We start from the raw sequence: 20,330 nt of genomic DNA on the forward strand, positions 1-20,330 counted from the left end.
CTTTTCAAATACAACCCTCCTGCTGAAATTCCAGGGAGAATGTAAGTGACTCCAATAAAGAAACCTGTCAGTCAGTCAAGTGTGTTTATTTATCATCCCTCTGTGCCAGGCACTGTTCAAGCCAATACTAAATGATACAAAATAAAGAGTAATCATCACCCTTACAATCTGGTGAGAGCAAATGGATTAAATCTTCAGACACACACACACACACACACACTCCGTGGGTGGTCAGGAGCCTCAATTATATGCACATATAAAGACTTCACTTAGAAAAATCCTGCTTAGAAAACTAAATTAAAATTAGAATGATTGAAAGATGATTAATTATATTACACATAGATGAAAATTAATTCATAAAGCATGTCTTTATTGTGTTATTATAACTGGGAAGTCTCTCAACAAGTAAATGGAACACTTGTGTACCACATTTATTGTGCAAATACGAATTCACCCTGGTGACTAGGTGTGTGTCCACTAAACTGTTGAGTTCCTTAAATTTAAAGACATGGCCCTGTTTACCTTGCCATTCAACACTCTGATGACCTGAAAGCTAAAGGAGTAAGACTGACTGAATCAAACAGGTTGGGTACAGATTTCAAAGAGAAGCTGAGCCCAGCAGAATTTTAAGAGGGAAGAAAGAGGACTAGAATATTCTTTTTTTAAAAGTTTTTTTTTTTTTATTATTTGTTTATTTGACAGGTAGAGTTACAGAAAGTGAGAGAGAGAAAGGTCTTCTATCCAGTGGTTCACTCCCCAAATGGCCGCAACGGCCGGAGCTGCACTGACCCGAAGCCAGGAGCCAGGTGTGTCCTCCTGGTCTCCCATGCGGGTGCAGGGGCCTAAGGACCTGGGCCATCTTCTTCTGCCTTCCCAGACCACAGCAGAGAGCTGGACAGGAAGAGGAGCAGCCAGGACTAGAACTGGTGCCTCTATGGGATGCGGGGCCGCAGGTGGAGGATTAACCTAGGGCCCCAGGACTAAAATATTCTAAGCAGGGCAGTCTGGTTGGTTGGCTTCAGTCCATCTCAGGTGGAATCAGAGGGCTTGGCATTCACAGCATAGCTGAGAGAGACTCAGCTCCTAGTTTGGTCTGGTGGGCATATGTCTCTCACCAGACGCTACTCCTTGGTCTGAGGGACACTGTTCTCTTGATCCTCTCGCCCAGCCTGAGTGTCCCTGGCCACCGAACTGGCATGGTCTGCACCGAATTGCCCACCAACACGGTGGGAGATAATTCTGACTTGCCTGCCACTGAACTTGCTTGACAATGATTTTTCCTTTTGAATTTTGATTTTTAAAAATTATTCCAAACGTGTCTCTTTTATTTTGGGGGAAGGGGGCGCTTGTCCCTTCAACACTTTCCTAAGGATTTCTGCTCCTCCCAGGAGCCGCCACGGACTCCTGCATTAAACGTGGAACCCCTATATAGGCCCTGCTGACCTGGTTTTAGACAACCTCCTAAGAGCTTTCGCACCCCAGAAACCTGCCTGGGACACGTGCAACAGGCGGACCTAGGTGCTAACCCCTCTTGTTGGAGAGGTAAACAATTCTACCGCCAGGGGTTCCTGACAGCCTAGTTTTCTGAGAGGCTGCATTTTAGGAATGACAAACACTGAGGCCTGGGTGGTTCTAGACATCCTCTTGGCCATAATCCAAGGCTGTCCGACCAGCATGCCCGCTTCCCAGGCGCAGGGATTTTTGCCTGTTGTGGCTGCTACCGCGCCAGCTCCTGCAGCAGTGCGTGGCACAGCGGGCACACAGTGAGCACGGTGGTACTATTTGTTGACTGCATGCGATCATTTTGACTGTCTTCATCTTGCTTCAGGGACCTGTTAGGTTGCAGGGAAGTCTTTGACCTCAATCTCCCTTGTGGCTTCAGAGCGGAGACTCTGGCCAAGCCCTCTGGGAGAGGGGATCCCCTCGGAAATGAACCAGGACCCGTCGCGGCTCCAGGCAGTAGGGGTGGAATGCGAGTTGCAGGAAGTTCTCGCCCCAATCCTGGTCCTGGTCTTGCTTCTGCTCTGGGGTTAGGGGCGTCCTTGCGGCATTCCCCAGCGGGGGTCCTTCCGGGTCCCCTAGCGCCGGCCTGGGCCGGGCCGTGCCAGCACCTGTCGGACCGCCAGCTGGAGGCCCGCGCCGGCGCTGGGGGACGCGGTCCGGGCTGCGCCCCCCGCAGGCTGCCGCCCCGCGCCCGCCCCCCACGGCCGCCCGCGGGAGAGCGGCTCGGCCTCGCGCCGCCCGCGCCGGGCCCACGGCCCCCACCTCCCGCCCGCCGCCCGGCTGGGGGAAGGCAGCGAAGGGGAGGGGACAAGCCGGAGCCTCCCGGCCGCCCGGGCCTTTCCTCTCCACGCCGTGCGGAGACGCCGCGCCCGCCGCGCCCCGAGCTTAGCGCCGAGCCCGAGGCGTAGGGGGAGGGGGCGGCGAGCGAGCGCAGCCCCCCGCGGTGACCCCGAGCGGCCGAGCCGCCCTCCCAGGGCTTCGAGGAGCCGGGGACGCGCCCGGACAAGGTGAACTTTGGAAAAAAAAACACTCAAGCCAGGTGCCGGGATTCGTGCTGCGGCGGTCGGGACCCGGCGCAGGCGGCGCGCCCGCGCGCGGAGCGGGAGCCCCCCGCGGCCTCCCCTCCGCCTGCGCCCGGGGCGGCCTCGACCCCGAGCCCCCAGCCCCGCTCCGGCGCCGCGGCGCGCGTGGGGACCCGCCGCGGCGCCCTCGCCTGGAGTCTTCCCCCTCCCCCCGCCGGGGGTGGGGGTGGGGCGGGGGAGAGGGGCGCCCGCGGCGCCGCATCGATCGGCAGCTTTGTTATCGATCCGAAACTGCTGGCCGCGGACTTGGCTGGGAGGCCGGCTCCGCACGAGCCCGGAGGGGTCGCCTGCGTCGCGGCCCCCGCACTGACAGGTGCTCCCAGCGACTCGCTGGTGACTCCTCGCCGCTCCCCCGGCTCCCCCGCGTCCCCACCCCCCTCTTTCCTCCCTCGCCTTCACCCCCACCCCCACCACTTCGGCACAGCTCAGGATTTGTTTAAACCTTGGGAAACTGGTTCAGGTCCAGGTTTTGCTTTGATCCTTTTCAAAAAACTGGAGACACAGAAGAGGGCTCTAGGAAAAAGTTTTGGATGGGATTATGTGGAAACTACCCTGCGATTCTCTGCTGCCAGAGCAGGCGCGGCGCTTCCACCCCAGTGCAGCCTTCCCCTGGCGGCGGTGAGAGAGACTCGGGAGTCGCTGCTTGCCCTGTGCCCGCCGTGCGTGAGCGCTCGCCCCACTCAGCCAAATGCTCCTCTTCGGGCTTTTCCTGCTGACATCTGCCCTGGCCGGCCAGAGACCCGGGACTCAGGCTGAGTCCAACCTCAGTAGTAAATTCCAGTTCTCCAGCAACAAGGAGCAGAACGGTGAGTCGGGGCCCCCCCACCGTGCGCCTTGCCTGCGCTCGCCGTGTGCGTTACGTGGGCACCGCGCGCGGGCGCGAGAGGGACCCCAGCCCGCCAGGGTGCCCTCTCGCCTCGCGCGGCCGGCCCTTGGCGCGGGCTCGCGGGAGGTGGGTTAACGTGTGCTTGGCAACTTTTCTGGGGCTGCCACCCAGCTGCAGCGGGGGCAGCGTGCGTGCCCCTGCAGCCCCGGAGAGGGGGCCTTTCCGGGAGCGGTGGCGGAACGCGCGTGGCGGCTCCGGCTCACGGCACGAGATCGAGAGCTGCCTTTAAAAACGAAGTTGAAATGAATGAGTCTTGGCCCGTTGGACTTGACTCAAGGTTTTGGGGGCTGTGGGAGGTGCGAGGGGGGCTTAGATGGAAAGGCATCAATGAATCAGTAAGTAGGTAGGAGGTACGGCAGTCGAGAGACCTTGATGCGCACCTTTTAGGGCAGATTTAAAAAAGTACTTCTGTTGCGCTCCCAAGTTTTTCTTTCTCTCTTTTTCTTTTTTTCTTTCTTTTCTTCTCTCTCTCTCTCTTTTTTAACGTGCCTTGCCTTTGTACTCTGAAGTCTTACCTTTCTGGTGGTGTGTTTTTGTATGTGTAAGTGAATGACTGCTATTTTGTGTGTGCTGGAAACGACTTAATCCTGCATAGGAAATGAGAATTACTTTCAGCTTTCAAGTGTACCTGAAATGTTTAGAAAACTCTCAGATGCAAGTTCCCTTGGGCTGGGATTGCACGGAGCTGGAGAAAGGCTCCTTTCATACCGCCGGGGCAGCTCCAGGGTGTGTAATTTGCTTAGCCTCTGAACCCCATATGATTTACATCATTCAATTTCTAAACTCTTTTTCTCTTGATCTGCCATTATGAAGTCATTTTTGAGTAGACTTTGTAAATAGAAATTTTATACTGCACATGAAACCACAATGTTAATGTAGGCTGTCTAAAACTGGAATATTAAACACCCTGTTTACAAGTGGTGGCTCTTACTGTTATTTGAAAAGAAATGTGCATGTTTTTCTGCTTTGTGTGTCATCTGTTCAGAATGCGGGGAGGCTGTCACGGCACTAACCAGGAGAAATAAACAGAAGGGGTGTACCTGGAACCTCAAAAGGGGGTGTGCTGTACCTCTCGGTCCTGTTTCCTTCCCATGGTGGGGCTATTTCAAAGTTCCAGAGAGTGCTCTTCATAAAAGCAGCACAGAAAGTACTAGGGTAGGAAAAGAGATAAAAGAAGGGTTCCTGGGAGTTTACAGACATTGTTTGTGTTTGTTGCTCCGGCAGCGAGACATGGCATCACTTTTATCAGTCAATATTAATGTGGCTGCTTCTTGCAACTTGCTAATGTGATGGCACATGGCACCTGCAGGCCCCTTGAGCTGCTGATCAAAGGGCAGCCCAGGATCCATCTCTAATCACAGGAGCTGCAGAGCACTGGGGGAAAGTGATCAAAGGAGCCAAGCACCAGCTGTACCCAGGCAGGAAACACATCAGACCAACCTTTGTTCTAACTCTTATAAAATAAACGTCCAGTTCAAAATATGCCTTCTTGCTAGACAAGCCTGTCTAGAATGACCATAATGCACAATATTCCTAGCTTCTATAATTTTTTTCCTTTTTTTTTTTATTGTCCCCTACCATTTCTCCTACTGCCTTGTGGCATCTCTCTGTGGCAGCCTGTCTCTTTGTCCCTTCCTTGTGGCTCTCTTTTGTGACCCACGTGCTAGCCTTGCTTTGTAATGGGCCCCAGAGCTTTCAGGCCACGTGCAACCATTGGCCACTTTACTCAGTAAGTTCACACCCTCAGTAGAGGTGAGTTCATTAAGCCAGGCCACACACATTCTCTTGCCATCTGAGGCTGGGCCATTTCCATTCCTAAGATGCATGGTGCTAAAAATAGCCTGGTGTTTCCTAATCTGTGGGCAGAGAGAGGATTGGGCTATGTTTAGCTCTTGGGAGGGTTGGCAGCAGGAAGTAGCTAGAAGTAGAGGAACCACTCACCTTGTAGTTTGTAGCCTAAGGAGCAGTGGGACTGACCAGCACTAGGGGGCAACATAGAGCTATTTTTCTGCACATGCTCAGGTTGATTGCAATGTTTCTTCAAGGTTCAAGATTTGAGGATAACAGGTGGGTGCTGAAGATCCTCATGGAATGTGACTGTGGTCGTTCCCAGTAGTTTGCTGGAAATGCTACTACTGCTACTTCTTTTTTTGACCTTCACAATTTCCATTCCCTTATATGGGTATGTTTGGCCCTCATATTATGTTATGGTTGATTTGATTGCCATGTTGCTCCGTCAGTTTTGACATTTATGCAGTTCTCTAAGGACGAATCTTTCCCGAGGGATTCGCTAGAAGATGGCTCGTTTTGTGAAAGCTCTTCTAAGTACTAAACATGACGTGGCCACGTGTCTGTTGTGCTGAGAGGAGCCTGCTTTTAAGACCCCTGGCCCATGATACTCCTCTTCTTGAGGGTTTCCCAGCCTCCACCAGAGTTTACTCGGTCAGGCCTGCAGACTTGCTGTTTCTTGTTTCAATATTAGCTTAGTGTCCCGAGAGGTGTTACAAATGGAAATTGATTGCTATGGCCTTGCCATGGCCAGTGGTACATTCATGGATTTAGTCTGGAACACAGGGAGAGAAGATACAGAATGAGCTTCAGTGTCCTTTACCTGTTGCTAGGTACAGTTTTGTGATCCACTATAGCATCGCCATTCTTGCCATTTTTCTGTAACAATAGCCGAATTTAGCCTTATTATTTATCCAGTATTGTGAGTTGCTTTTGCGTACTTCATTCTTAACCTTAATTCTCACCACTGAAGTCTCACCTATTAAACATCTCCAGAATTAACTTGGAAAGAGATTGAAGATAACACTGACTTGCTTGGAACGTTTTTGGCCTGAAAACTTCCTGTGTGACCATAGGAAAAACCCCTAATGTCAGTGCACCCTGGTTTTACATAAGAATGTTTACCACGCGCTAATCACGTTGCAGGAGGGTGCTTCTGAGTTACAACAGAAGGAATCCTATAATTATTAAGAAAGAAAACAAAGCTTATGTTACCTATTGCATAGAGCCGGAGTAGATGGCAGTTACAGAGTTGCTGATGGAGTATTGTTTCTTCCACCTTGCATCACTGGGAGTGCTTTCAATTTACCCATGCACCTGAAATGCACTTGTCACTTCTCTCCTCTTTTTAAAGTTTAGATTCGGACTGACTGTGCCTCCACTGGTTAGGGAGAGTGGTGTGATCATTGGTTATTTGTATTTGTGCCTTTGTGCACCAGATGTGGGTCAGTGTACTTGGGCACTTTAGCCTCTAATAATGGCTTTTTGTGTTTATGAATTTTCTGGCTCTTTTTTTTTGGTCCCGGCTTCCTTCCTACTGTTCCTAATGTACCTGAATTTAACAAACCATGTCCAACCCTCTCCTTTTTGCGTGACAACTTCAAACCCCTACTAAAAACCAGCTAAGCCCACTCTTAGAGGAGTGCCCGACAGTGCGTGGACTCTGAGGACCAAAGGGACTTTCCTGTCAGTCAGTCTGTAAGTTCCAGTGCCTGACCTTTGTGACATTTATTTGTGTTGTTTTAGAGGGTTTTCTTTGTGTCTTACACTTCCTCTTCCATCTGTGCTCTGTCTGGATAGTTGAGGAAGTTGAATAAGTGAAATATCACTTTGCAGTGATGAGTTTTTAATTTTGGACAGTGATTGAAGAGCCCCCATTGTATTATATGGCAACTTTTTCTCCCTTACCATTATCTTTTATAATTAATCTGAGGTGCTTTATACTGGGCTCTAAAAGGTGTTTAGAAAGTATAAAGGTCTGTATGGGAAACATCAGGGACTAGTTTATCGTTTGTGAATTAGTTGTAAATTGACACAAGGACTCCTCACTTAACTTTCCACCATGGTGCCATCTGGTCGAGCTGTCCCAGACTCTGTCACCTGAGTTTTGGTTTTGTCTTTTTTTTTTTTAATTAATACTTTCTGAAAATTATTTCTTATATATCTTCTTTATATTTGCTTCCACTTCATGTTATCTCTGTCTTTGAAGTGCTAAGATTTTATCTACAGACTTTCACATCTCTTATAGAAATGGAATTCTAATGATAATATAAGGTGTTAAATGATTTAATAATAGTGAATCAAGACATTCCTAATGTCCACACCAAGAAAAAGTTTCCAAGACTGCTGAAATTTTCCCACAGGTTTCTGTTGTAGAAGTCATAATCAAAGTCCCTTCAACTCCAACTTTAACATTTCTGATTGTTTTATATGGTGGGTGTACTTCAAAATGTTTATAGAAAATGAGTTAAAAGACAAGTTTATTTTGGTGCGAAAAATTTCGAAATCCATATGTAGTTTTTTGCCCAATACACACTTTCCATGAACTTTTTGAAGACTCCATGTGCATAGCCAGAATATCTTTGTATAATGCTGCATAGTCTCTGAATGACTCATATATTAAACAGTCTGTATGTTATATTTTTTTTCTCCACGTCTGCTTCCAACTGTGATTTTTTTCCCTGAATTTCCCTTTCCTGTCTCCTAAGGGCATGTCTTGTCTCGTGGTTGATTTTCAGTTGGTATGCACCAGTACTGACTACTGATTTAACTGATTGTTAAAATATTGAAGTATTTGCTTTGATTCGGGAAGGAGCCAGTACCACTCCACCAGGACAAATGGATCGACCATCTGCTGACCCAGGAGCTGCGATGCCTGGCTCTGCTCAAAGCATCTGGGACGCTTCTGCAACCCAGGTGTCTCCATGTTGCTCCAACAGGGTTCCTGCTGTACTGATTGTTACCCCTGTTGACACTTGGAGCTGTGGACAACGTAGTTCATATTGGCATTAAAATTCCTATCTTTTCTCTTTCTCCCTCTCGGTAGCTCAGACTTGACCCATGACTTGAAAGACTTGGAATAATGCAAGAGTGTGGCTTCTTTTCAGCTCTTTTTGCAGCGTTTTTGGTTTTAACCCTTCAAGGGTTGGGCCTCAGAGGAGACCTGGGGAACACTGGCGTGGCACACAGGCAGGAGACTGCAACCTGCAACTGGTTTTTCCCACCTCTCTGGCCGACTCTGGCCAATTGCTTTCGCCTGGGTGGCTCCCCGCTGGCATGAAGGTTGAATGCATCACCTTCTCAGAGAGGACTTTTTTTGACCTCTCTATCTGTCTAGAGTAGCTGCCCCTCACTGTCTCATCAAAGTTAATTAACTGCATAGTACTCACTGCTCTGTGATATTCCTGTTGTTTAGCAATTAATTACTTTATTGCCTACTGGTTGCCTCCCTCCCTCCCTCCCTCTCACCCTCCCAGCAGTAGAATCTATGTCCCTTGAGAGCATGCGCCTTGTCTGACTTGTAGGAGTTTCAGCTCCCAGAACCGGTTCGGCATGCCATATGTGCCCATTAGATATCTGGTGAAAGTCTGGATGGAGAGCCTAATCAGAGGAAGATGGTGCTGGTCACTTGCTCTAGCGGCTGTCTTTGAAGATGTCTTTTGGTCTTGCAGTTTCCATACTGAGTGACTTTTTTTTTTTTTTCAATATAAACTTATGTGTGTATTGGTTTTCATGGGATCTGCCAGTCATAGTATTACTTTATAATCTCAGTAAATATCCTGTGTTATCAAGTAAGCATGCATCAAGCAAATGGGCAGGTGTCCTAGAACTGGTGCTGGCTAATCTGCTGTGCCCACCTTTATGCCTGCACTTTCCAAAAATGAGGCTTGTTGCAGGACGTGGACCAACGACTCTTGCTAATGGTGAATGGCGAATGGATGACTAGCCTCCACAGTCTGGGTGCTGCCCAGCGTTTGCCTGTGATCCGTGGTACCTTGCACAGGCTGATCAGCAGGTGTGTGCTTGGAATGGGAGAGCTGGAGAAGGATTCCTAGAGCCTGTCCTCACTGATCAGATCTAGCCTGCTGGGAGGAAAGTGACTTTGTCAAGATATTCCTCTGCATGCGTAGTGCTACACCTTTCCTTACATGTGAGAGAGGAGAACCAGTTAGGTATATGGAATTCTGCTTTCAAACTTCAGACACTTTTTATACAGGCATTTCTTAATTATGTTTGGAGGTTGTGAGCTTGGCTGCTTGTGAAGTGGGAATCTGTTGCCTCTGGAATGTTATTTACAGCAGCAGTAAGGGGAGCAATCTCATAGTTAACTGAGTAGAGCAGATAATCTGGCTACAATATGTTATGGATTAACCAGTTTTCTGCCATCAGACTTCACACTGGACCCCATGTGCCAGCTGCAAGCAGCTCTCACTGGTCTCCTGTGATGGAGTGGCCTCCTTCCTGGACATTGCCTTGTTTCTAAACCAAAGTGTCACTAGCATTTCTTTCTTGGCGTTGTCCTTAATTCCTCTTTGATTTCCAAAGGGACACTTCTGTGTACTGGCTTTTGTCTGCTTCAGAGAATAGTTGAGTCATGGGCCAGTCGATTGCAGTGTGTCCTGGGTTGTTGCTGGGTGTGAGGTACCAAGGCTGAAGTAGCAGTCTGGTTCCTTGAAGGAAGAGAACTTCCCTGGCCAGCACAAGGCCCACTGATGGTGAGTGCCATCAAGATAGAGATTTGCATCGCTGCTGGGTCGGCTGGGTAGGGATAAAGCAGTAAGAGCACCAAAAAGGACGTAAAAGCAACAATGTTTAGATACTTCCGTTGGGGGCTCTCAGGTGGGTCCAAGGAGCTCTAAATGAGCCTCTAGTTCGTTGGTTCGCCATGCTTACTGTCTCTCCGAGAGTGCCTGTTAGGTCCACGTTTGTGCTCAGTGTTTGCAGACAGTATACAGTTTATCTTTGAAGCTCCCTGTGAGGTATTAGGACCAGCACGGAGGCTTCCCTGGCTGAGTAGCTTCGCTAAGGTCCCACAGCTGGTGAATGTTTGGACTTTGGTCTGACTCCCAGCCAGGACTCGGAGCCACGTGCCTCCTCCTCTGGAAGTTAAATGGTCTAAGGTTTTATTGGAACATTGTTTGCATTCAGCAGATATTTATGAGCATCTGCTCTTTGCTAAGCTCTGCCCGAGGTGCTGGGTGCACACAGGGAAGGATGTGATACCTGCACTTGCGGCGCTGTGCCCTTGAAGGATGGCACTCCCTTCCCTTACCTCTCTGGGTGTGGGCTTTGTGCTCCAAGGGCAGTGGGAACACAGAGGGCCTTCATTCCCTTCCAAATTCCTCTCTTGGTCTTCTCAACAGTTGATTCTGTCCAGAAAGGAAGCTCACGGAGAACAGTTCCCACAGAGAATGAGACTGGGGAAGAGAGAAAAGCACTCTAGGCGGGGGGGGGGGGCAGGTTGAACAAAGAATGGAGGCACAGGAGAGTGAGGGCGAGACGCATGCAGGGGCAGAGTGGGAGCAGAGGCAGAAGAGTGGAAAGGTGTCCTGGACTTAGTGTTCAGACTCCCTGATGCTGTGTGCAGTGTGCACACCTTCATGTTTAAGACTCAGCCCCAAGATTCATTTTCAGTTGTCTTCCTAAGCAGACCCACAGTTGCAGAGTGCAGCTTTGGGGTGTGAGTGTGTGTGTGTGTGTGTGTGTGTGAGTGTGGTTAACTGCTTCTTGCTGCAATTTTCCTTCAGTCATTAGGCATTGGGGAGTCAGTAGGGCAGGCTGCACAGCCTCAGTTCCATTCACATAAGCTATGGCTGTGTCCACACCATTCCACGTTGCCTTCTTTATGTAAACAAAGAGCTATTTTCACACTTCATTCACAAAATGGATGGCATGCAGAATGGGGCTGGGTGAGGGATCAGGAAGGAGATGGTGATAAAAGCAGCAGCTCCCAGCCCACAGAGTTAGTGTAATGAAGCTGTTACCTTGCAAGCAGAAAAACCAGCCTGAGCACTTGGGGACAGCATGGGTTTCACATCAGTGGAATATTAATTCCTGTGAAGGACTGCATCCTGCCTAGGTGAGCTTCACTCTGGGCCCTTGTATGTGATGCTAGACATACTTCACAGTTTTTTTAGGGTTTGAAATGACAGTTCTCCTTGTACATGTGCTGTTTTGATGCCATGCCAGTTTTTTTTGAAGCTGTGCTGTGTGCATTCTAGGAAATCCTTGTTCATGAGTGGATACTATTTTAAGCATTTCAGTGTTTGCAAGATAGAGATATGCTTCTGTATATAAATATGCCCAGCTGGCCATGGCACCTGCCTTAGGAGTTACTACGGAGTTCAGAAACCATTAACAACAGAAGTTGGACTTGCGTGGTGCTTATCTCGTGTTGTTGCTGGCAGTCATTTGTGCTGAGCACTTATAAGGACATCTGTCTTTTACACAGTCATGTTATTCATCTTTTTTTCTGACTGGGGAATAAATTACAGCTTGTTTCCCATATTGCCACCCATATTCATAGTCTAAGATGATTAGAAATGCAAAATGGAAGTCATTAAAGCTGTATTATTTCTTCTTCATATGGCAGCAGGCGATGTTTACAGTGTGCTAAGAAGGAGCATTTGTTGAAAATCCAAGTAGATGTGAACAAATAAGAGGGAAAAAATGCAGCTCCCTTATTGGAGATGCTCACTGAGTTTGGGAAAACGGGAGAATCCACAGGGTTAATTTCTGATTTATTGTACTTTAAACCTGAGACACGATGACAGGTAGGAGCAGATTGTTTGAGAACATATGAAAACACAGTAACTCTCAGTGTTTTCAATTGCGCTATGGAAACATATTAAAGAGGCTTTCTTACTACAGTGTGATCTGCCATTGGATTTCTTACTGTAGTGTGATTTGCCATTGGATTAACCATTCAAAGGACAGAAAAAAATCAGGTGGATTTCTTTAGATTTTTGGACTTGGAAACACTGCAAAAAAACACGAGGAAAGGTTCGGTCCTGCTGGCAAGGAGAGCACAGGGCTATGCGTTGGTAGCCAGGCATGGGGGTTGCAAAGAGTAGATCTCTGCTGGAAATATTCTGATGAAGTAGGTGATCGGAGGTATGAGAGGATGCGCCCTATTTAGTAAGCAGCAGTGTCTCCACAGGTATGCTTTCTGGTAGACTGTTTTGTCTGTTTATAGACAAAAGCAAACCGTAGCTGAAAGTCTCCAGAAAAATGGATCGTCTCTCTCATACAAGAAACCAGCCCATAGAGCACACTAAACTTTGGTAGTTTCAAAAGCAGTTGCGTGTGTGTGTGTATGTATATGATATGTATGTATATATGTATATGTATGTATATGTGTATGATAGATCACTATAGGGTGGGTTCCACTCTATCTCTGCCTTGTGTCATTGTTGTCAAAACCATGTTGCTGTTTTGTTCTGGAAAAAGCAGCAATCTCAAAATAGCAAGGAATTCCAGATCTGGCCAGGATATTGAGAGATGATCCTAGATAGCTAATTTATAAATGCTGACCCTTTAAAAACTGGTTTCCATCTCTGTTTTCTTGAGAATATTAGCAGGTTTGATGTTGAAATCCGCAATTAAGAATGTAAAATTAGGATTACATCTTTGCTATGCTTATTAAAAAGAATGTTTTCCTTATGGTGGAAAATTTATCTTTAATCTGTACCGATAACTTTTAATAGGCATCAGTTGGGCACCCCATTAAGCTAACTGATTTAAAAGGGTTTCCTTTTAGAGCTAACATTTACATCCTAGGAAATCAATTAGGGAGTCTGGATTTCACATTTCCCTTGCAATCTTCCTTTGCAGTCATTGCTGAATGGCCAAGCTACCATAGCAAAGCACTCAGAGGTGCAAATCTTCTGGAAGAAGTGCAAATGCCACACTTTTACTTGGAAAAATGGAGAAATAGGACTTATTAAATATATCTGCTGAACATTTAAAACTACATAAAGCACAGGAAATACTTTTGGTGTGTGGGAATGTGTAGTGTTTCCAAACTACAAACATTGTTCTGAAAATTTCCCCGGTAGTGGTGAATTATATGAGACCACGTCCATCTAAGCGAGGCTTGTTTAACTAGTTTGTGGTTCTGGGGCTCATTCAAACACTCTTAAACAAAATAAAGGGAATGGATGTAATAACTTCTTTATGGAAAGGCCATAAAAAGCTACAGGGCCATGTAAACAAATTGGGTCATTTACTAGATGTTTAAGTGATGGATTTGCAGTCCAAAATTAGGGGGGTGTAGGATGTTTTATAGGATCGTGACCATGTTCTACCTTGAGCAAGGGGGTATGCGCTTATTTGCATTTGTTTATTTGTCTGATGCATGGAAATCCATTATTTCTATTCTGCATGGCCATTTGAAGGCATACCTAAAATTCTGAGCACTTCCATGTAGAAATCTGTTCAACTTCGGAAAATTGCGAGAAACTCACATGTGCAAAGTTGAATTGACCTGATTTTGGGTAGTACTGGGTTCTGTTCAAGGAAAATAAGATGATTGAAATGGAAGTTTTCCTTCTGGGCTCAAACATGTCCAAACTAATTGTAAAGTAATTGTTCTGGCTTAGAGGAGTAGACTCATAACTACAATTATGTACAGTAGGAATCCAAGTTTTATGATTTACTGTTACTGTAATTCTGCCAGTCTTGTCATAAAACCACTGTTATAACCAACTTAGTGTGACATTAATTTGTATTACTTGAGAAGTAGGTAATAAGACCTATCCCAGGTTGTCTTGATTTTAGGAGAGCCACTTTATTGCATTAGGATGTTGATTTACCTTTCCTGAAATTGGGTGCAAAGGTTGTGCCAAAACCTTCAGCTGACAGGGAGTTGGGTGGGTACGAATACAAAACTGTGGTGCTGCCCATTAGTGGTGATGACTAAGGCCTTTGGAAGTTGGAAGTAAATCTGGAAATTGAAGTGAGCAAAGGAAGCTAAACCATTTCTGGGTTGATACCATAACATTTGTTCGTTCTGTAACTTCTCTCCATCATGGTTGGCTTATTGGGCCTTAAAGGAAGTGATTGTGCAAGAAACTCTTAGTAAAAATCAATGAGCCTTTCTGAGTTTTAAAAACGGATGGCATTACACTGTACTGGCAACTTCTAAATGTTACTGCTGGAAGTTCGGCCGCGGAAATAACTGCTCCAGCTCCACAGGCCTAAAAAACAAGGGACAATGGTGGATATTATGGTTTCTGTGTCATGTGTGACTTGCTGTTTCCTTTTTAAAATGAGTAACTTACAGCTAAATGGATCTAAGTCTGTGAAGAAACCTAAGATCTGCCATTAAATTGGATTCTTTCTGATCTTGAATTCAACAATCCATGTCTTTGTGCCTTGGGTACCCGCTCACCTATTTTGTATAGTTGCTTACTGTCTAAGTATGCCTGTCATGGTAGAGCACTAGCCTAGAACTGTGAGGTACTGTGCAGGATGCCACGGCAAATTAGACCCAGTTGCTGTCTTCAGGAAGTGTCCTGTCGAGGAGGAGATAGTACGTTCAGGTGTGTATTATTGTATAATCCAAAACAAAAAGTGATGGTATGTTTGGTGGGCAAAGAAAGGTAAGATTATTCACAGGGAAGCCTTTTGGAAGCCAAAGAAAAGTAACTGGAGAAGATATATTTTGTTTATAATTTTTTTTTTCATTTTTTAACTTGAAATGCAGCAGAAAGGGAGCGAGCGAGCGAGAGAGAGAGAGAGAGAGAGAGACTGCTGAGGCCTCCTGTCTGCTCGTTCACTCCCCAAATAAAACGGCCAAGGCTGAAGTTAACCTGGGTCTCCCACATGGGTAGCGGGGACCTGCACATTTGAGCCATCACTTGCTGTCTCCCAGGGTGTGCATTTGCAGGAGACTGGAGTCTTGAAAGAGGATGGATGTTCAAAGTGGTGTCTTAACCACTGTCCCAAACACCTGCCTGTGAGAAGTGTATTTTGAACAAAGGGGCTTAGGGAGATGAGCTTCACCTGTACATGCAGGATCCAACTGCAGGCTGGGGTTTTGGGAGATTGGACCGTGGTGAGTAATTAGGTGGAGTAGGGAAATATGGGAGACTCATGCAGTCTAGACTTGTTTTGATGGTGATCTCAGAAATAGATTCAGTGGGATGGTCATTGGAAATCGGCACAGAGGGAATGCCTTTGCTGTAGGATTTAGCTTTGGGTAAATAGGAAAGTGATTCTTCCTGCTACACAGGCAGCAAAATTACGAATTAAATCTGGTTCCTGACGGTGTAGGGAACATAGAGAGGGAATGAAGATTTTTGACAGGTGAAGAATAAATTCAGAAGGGAAAGGAAATCCCAGGAAGAGGAGTCAGTGAAGGAAACAAGGGGGACACAGCAATAACAAAAGCCTTCAGGGGGTCTGCTCTGTGGCATAGTGGGTAAAGCCACCACCTGTGGTGCCGGCATCTCATATGGGCGCTGGTTCTAGTCCCGGCTGCTCCACTTCCGATCCAGCTCTCTGCTATGGCCCGGGAAAGTGGTAGAAGATGGCCCAAGCCTTTCCGCCCCTGCACCCACACGGGAAACCCAGAATAAGCTCCTGGCTCCTGGCTTCGGATTGGCCCAGCTTCGGCCATTGCGGCTAATTGGAGAGTGAACAATTGGATGGAATACCCCTCTCTCTCTCTCTCTCTCTCTCTCTCTCTCTCTCTCTCTTTCTGTCCCTCTCTGTTTCTCCTTTTCTTTCAATGTCACTCTGACTTTCAAATAAATAAATCTTAGAAAACAAAAAGCCTTCAGGTACCTGCTTAGGTGAGACTGCCATGGTAAAGAGAGGGAGCAGTCAGGGAAATTAGCCCACTCTGTAACATACCACGGGGGTTGCAGATGAGGACCAGTGAACAGCCTGTGACTGTTCACTGTGGAAGAAATCAAAACTTCAGTGTAATGAGAGACGTGGAAGAATGGTTGTTGAGAAAAGTGAGGAAGTAAGACATGGGGGTTTTAAGAGGAAAGGGGCTAATGAAAAGTGGCTCCAGATTGGAAGGAAAAGGAAGAGGGAAATCATGTTTGTTTGTATTTTTATTTTGCTTGTTTCTGGGGTTTGGGAGAGAACCAGAGGGTAGGAAGACATTGATTATGTGTAGCAAATAGAAATCTCCTGGCCCGTGTGCTTCTTGCCTGGCTGTTCTTGGGACACAGGTGAAACCACCATGGAACACTAAGTGACGCGTAAGTAATTGGAGTAGGAACTGAGCATACCTCGTAGAGTAGTAGGAATTAAATGTCGGAGGAAGTGAGCCTTGAGATGATTTGTGACAAAGTGAGGACATGCAAGGAGGTGCAGGGGTAACTTTGTGGGGGTTCCCTTGCAGCAAAGGGGGATGGACCCTGTGATGATGTTTTAGTGCAGCCCAGTGACAGAGGAGAGGTACAACTGATATGACAGACAAGATTTAAAAAAAAAGCACGTGTTTCTGTTTGGCTAGTGTACTTAGGAGCATCAGAGAATACTAAGTTTGGAATATGTAGATAAAAGGAAGAGTGAGGTTGATAGACAAAAAAGACTTCTGAATGCAGTGGCAGAAGTTTCCATCAAATGTCGTAGGAAACAGTAGTTATCCACTGGAGAGTGACACAGGAACAATGTATGTTAAAAAATATACGTCTGAATCTGAGTTAGCAGTACTGGTAACCTATAAGGAGGCTTTAGAGATTACAAAAAAGAGGCCATGGAAATTCAAATTAAAGTGACCACTTGAGTGACACTTACTTTACCTTTCTGTCTGTGATGTCCTTATAATTCCCTTACAATTATGTCTCCAGAAACTGTGAAAGATAGGGCAAGCCACCAGATCCTGGCTTGGATCCCTGTGTGTAAGCTAGTGTGTGTTCAGGCACTGCAAAGGTGTCTTGTTGTTGTTGTTGTTTTAACTGCTATTAATGCCATGTAGACATGTATTGGCGTGGGTGCAATTTTTAGCAGTTGTTTGATCAAGAGGACATAAGTCAGTATGCATATTCCACACTCTCTAAAGAGTGCTGTCTGCATTAAACATTTGTAGAACAGGGATTATGTGTGTTCCTATCATGGAGAAACCCACTTTATGTGCCAGTAATCACTGGAACCATGCACATGGGATTGGTCTGTTGAACAACCTTGACCCCTTGGGGCTTGATCATGACCCAAATTTGGTTTTTGTTGCTCCTGAATTTCACTGAATGGAGCAATCCTTCCCTGCACTGGGATGAATATTCCTGCAAGACCCTGACTTTTCAGCTTACTTTCAGGTGATGGACAGTTCAGGAGCGACCTCTAATATAAAGACCCTTGCAGTTCAGAAACAAGAATATCCAGGCCTGTGGAATAATTCCAGTTGTAACTGTGACAGCCTTGGATCTCTTCACTTCTGCTGATGCCTGCTGACTGGAGCCTGCAGTGGTCACAAGGGAAGGCTAAGAGGGGCTAGAATCCCTGATGTATCTCAGGGATTCAGCATTCGTAGAATGGCTGCTGGCCATTTCCCTTGAAAATCTGCATGGTGGGTGGACATTCGGCCTAGCGGTTAAGGCATGGAAGCATCCCAATTTGGAGTACCTGAGTTAGATCACCAGCTCTCGCTTCCTTCTGATGAGTGCCCTGCAAGGCAACAGTGATGGCTCAAGTACTTGGGTTCCTTCCAACATTACGGGAGGTCTGGACTGGGTTCTTGGTTCCTGGCTTTTGCCTGGCCCAGCTACAGCCATTGCAACATTCGGGTAGTGAAGCTGTAAATGGAAGCTTTCTCCCTGTCTGCCTGTGGGTGTCTCTATCTCTGAATTTCTTTCAAATAAATGAAATATGTGTGGTTATTTGATTCCTGACAGTGCATTTTGCCCTAAATTAATTCTCCAACTAAAAATGTGCATATGGAAGACATCTGTCTGACTCTCACTTTGATGTCCTGGTACCTACCTTGTTGGTGCCTTAGTTCCATTCTAGCATCCAATTATTTGGGTATTTAGAGTATGTCCTGGTTCTCAGATTTGGCTTGCTTTTAGCTCTCCATGTCTAAGAATGCAAATTAAAGCTAGTAGATTTTGTTCTGCTTAAATATCATTTCTTCACAAACATTGGAAATGTAGAGCACAGTAAATCATCACACACAGAGGGTCGTGATGAATCCAGTAGATGAATAGTACTATTTCTATGTTTAGGCAAAATAATTGTATTTATATTTGTAATTTCTGCCTTCTCACTGCCACCATCTGAAGTCAGGTGCTGGCTACCTCAGGCCTACACTATGGCAGGAGTGTCTTTATTCTTTTTTCTAAGCTCCAGGCTTTTCCCATGCCCTCTCACCCCTAGCTGGTCATTTATAGGGCATTAGTGCTGGATAATCCTCCTGCCATAGAGTCTGGTTGTGTCTACTCCAGTCAGGCTTGCATGGGGGATTCTTAATCTGTAATTATACTCACAAATTATACATAAAAATGGCCTGGGGATCTCATTACCATTCTGATTCTGCTTTCCGAGGGCTGGGGTGGAGACCCAGGGTTTGCATTTCAGCAGACTTCCAGGTGATGCTGCTGAACTTAGCACCAAACTTGGAATGACAAGAGTCTGCTTTGGTGATCTCCAGCCTGCTCAGCCTTTCTAGTGAAGATCACACAAAGCTGACCTCTGCTCACCGCAGGGATCTGTGCTTTTCTGCTTCCATGCCTTCTGCCCTGCAGAACTCCTTTGCCTAAGAAGTCATCTCAGTCCAGTAAACACCCAGAGCCCTTTTGTTCAGTGACCACGTCACATCCTGAAAGCAGGTAAACACAATGTGGTTATTTGTATTCCTTTCATTCATGATCACTGTGATTTGTGAGACACACAAGGACATTCTACCTAAAAGGGTTCTCATGAGGCTTCCACGTGATCTGGCATTCAAAAGATAAAGAATTCACCAGAAAAGGAAGAGAAGGCATAAACTTGTGAGAGAGCATACATGTCTAATCAAAAGCCAACTTTTTTGGGGGAGAGGGGATAATATTGAAAAAATATTAATCAGTTATGAAAGTCTCTGTGTGACATACAAGGAGCATGTTAGATGTTGTCTCATGGAAGGATTTTGGTGGGTGGGTAATGTATAGAGCCTTCTACAGTCATTCCAACTGCTTAGTTATATTTTGTGTATGTGTTGCTTTTCTATGATGAGAACATGGAAAGTCTTTCTTAACAAATTACAAATATACAATCTTGTTTTTTGCTTGTTTTTTGCTTTTGGTAGAGAAGGGCTGTATCAGGAGGATTGTGCAGCACAGAGTAGCTAGAGGCAGGGCCAGCAATTTGAAGTCATCCGCAACCATGAGAAAATGGCGCAGTTAGTGCCTGTGTGTGGTATAGAGGGGAGTCCCTCTTTGTCCTTCATTCTGCATGTGCAGAGCCCACATGGGTTTAAGGCCCAGCCTGATGGTACCCCCTCTGTAAAACCTTCCCTGCTTCTCTCAGTCTGGAATGGCTGCCTTCTGCAAACTCTGAGAATATGCAGACTGTACCAGTCTCTTCCTTGGGTTCTAATGATCGTCTCCCATGACTTCCAAAGGTCAGAGAAGAAAATGTTGAATAATCTTAACAGTAGCACTCTACTGGATGGTAGCTCTTTTAAGTGAAGTGAAAACAGCTTAGACCCAACACAGCCTGTTCTGTGGTCATGTAGGCATCTGGTGTCATAAATTGTCATTGAGCGGCTCTAAACCGGTCACATGCCTTATTTCACAACTAGGATGCAACTAATGTCTGGCTTCATTTTGAGGAACTAAAAGAGAATTCACTTGAAGGCCTTGTTCTTTCTGCTTAGATTGAGTAAAATTGATGTGCAAAGCTCCTGGTTGGCAAAATTATAATGATGACTGCTTAGAATGTTATTTCCTCAGCAGAAAAAAAATCTATCATTTCCAGGAAAATTATTTTCAAACAGGGAACTTTCAGATAAAGTTTTATTGCAATCAAGACAAAGAAGAATATGATTATCAAAAGTCTATTTTCAATAACTTTAACTTATTTTTGGTTTTCGTGATTCCAGCCTCTCTTTTTTCCAGGTAACATAAGATATAGCT

The 20,330-nt window shown here is 46.1% G+C and overlaps 1 protein-coding gene across 1 annotated transcript in view; it reads left to right on the forward strand.

The window, feature by feature from the left end:
• The first annotated feature begins 2,788 nt into the window (after positions 1 to 2,788).
• The window catches only part of PDGFC (platelet derived growth factor C), a 210,500-nt gene continuing 192,958 nt past the window's right edge, over positions 2,789 to 20,330 (forward strand). Inside the window, exon 1 of the mRNA XM_002716942.5 lies at positions 2,789 to 3,391. Coding sequence (XP_002716988.1) covers positions 3,274 to 3,391 — 118 coding nt within the window. The 5' untranslated portion in view covers positions 2,789 to 3,273. The remainder of the gene's footprint in view (positions 3,392 to 20,330) is intronic.

The sequence above is a fragment of the Oryctolagus cuniculus genome, chromosome 8 (genome assembly GCF_964237555.1).
Source record: "Oryctolagus cuniculus chromosome 8, mOryCun1.1, whole genome shotgun sequence".
NCBI lineage: Eukaryota > Metazoa > Chordata > Mammalia > Lagomorpha > Leporidae > Oryctolagus > Oryctolagus cuniculus.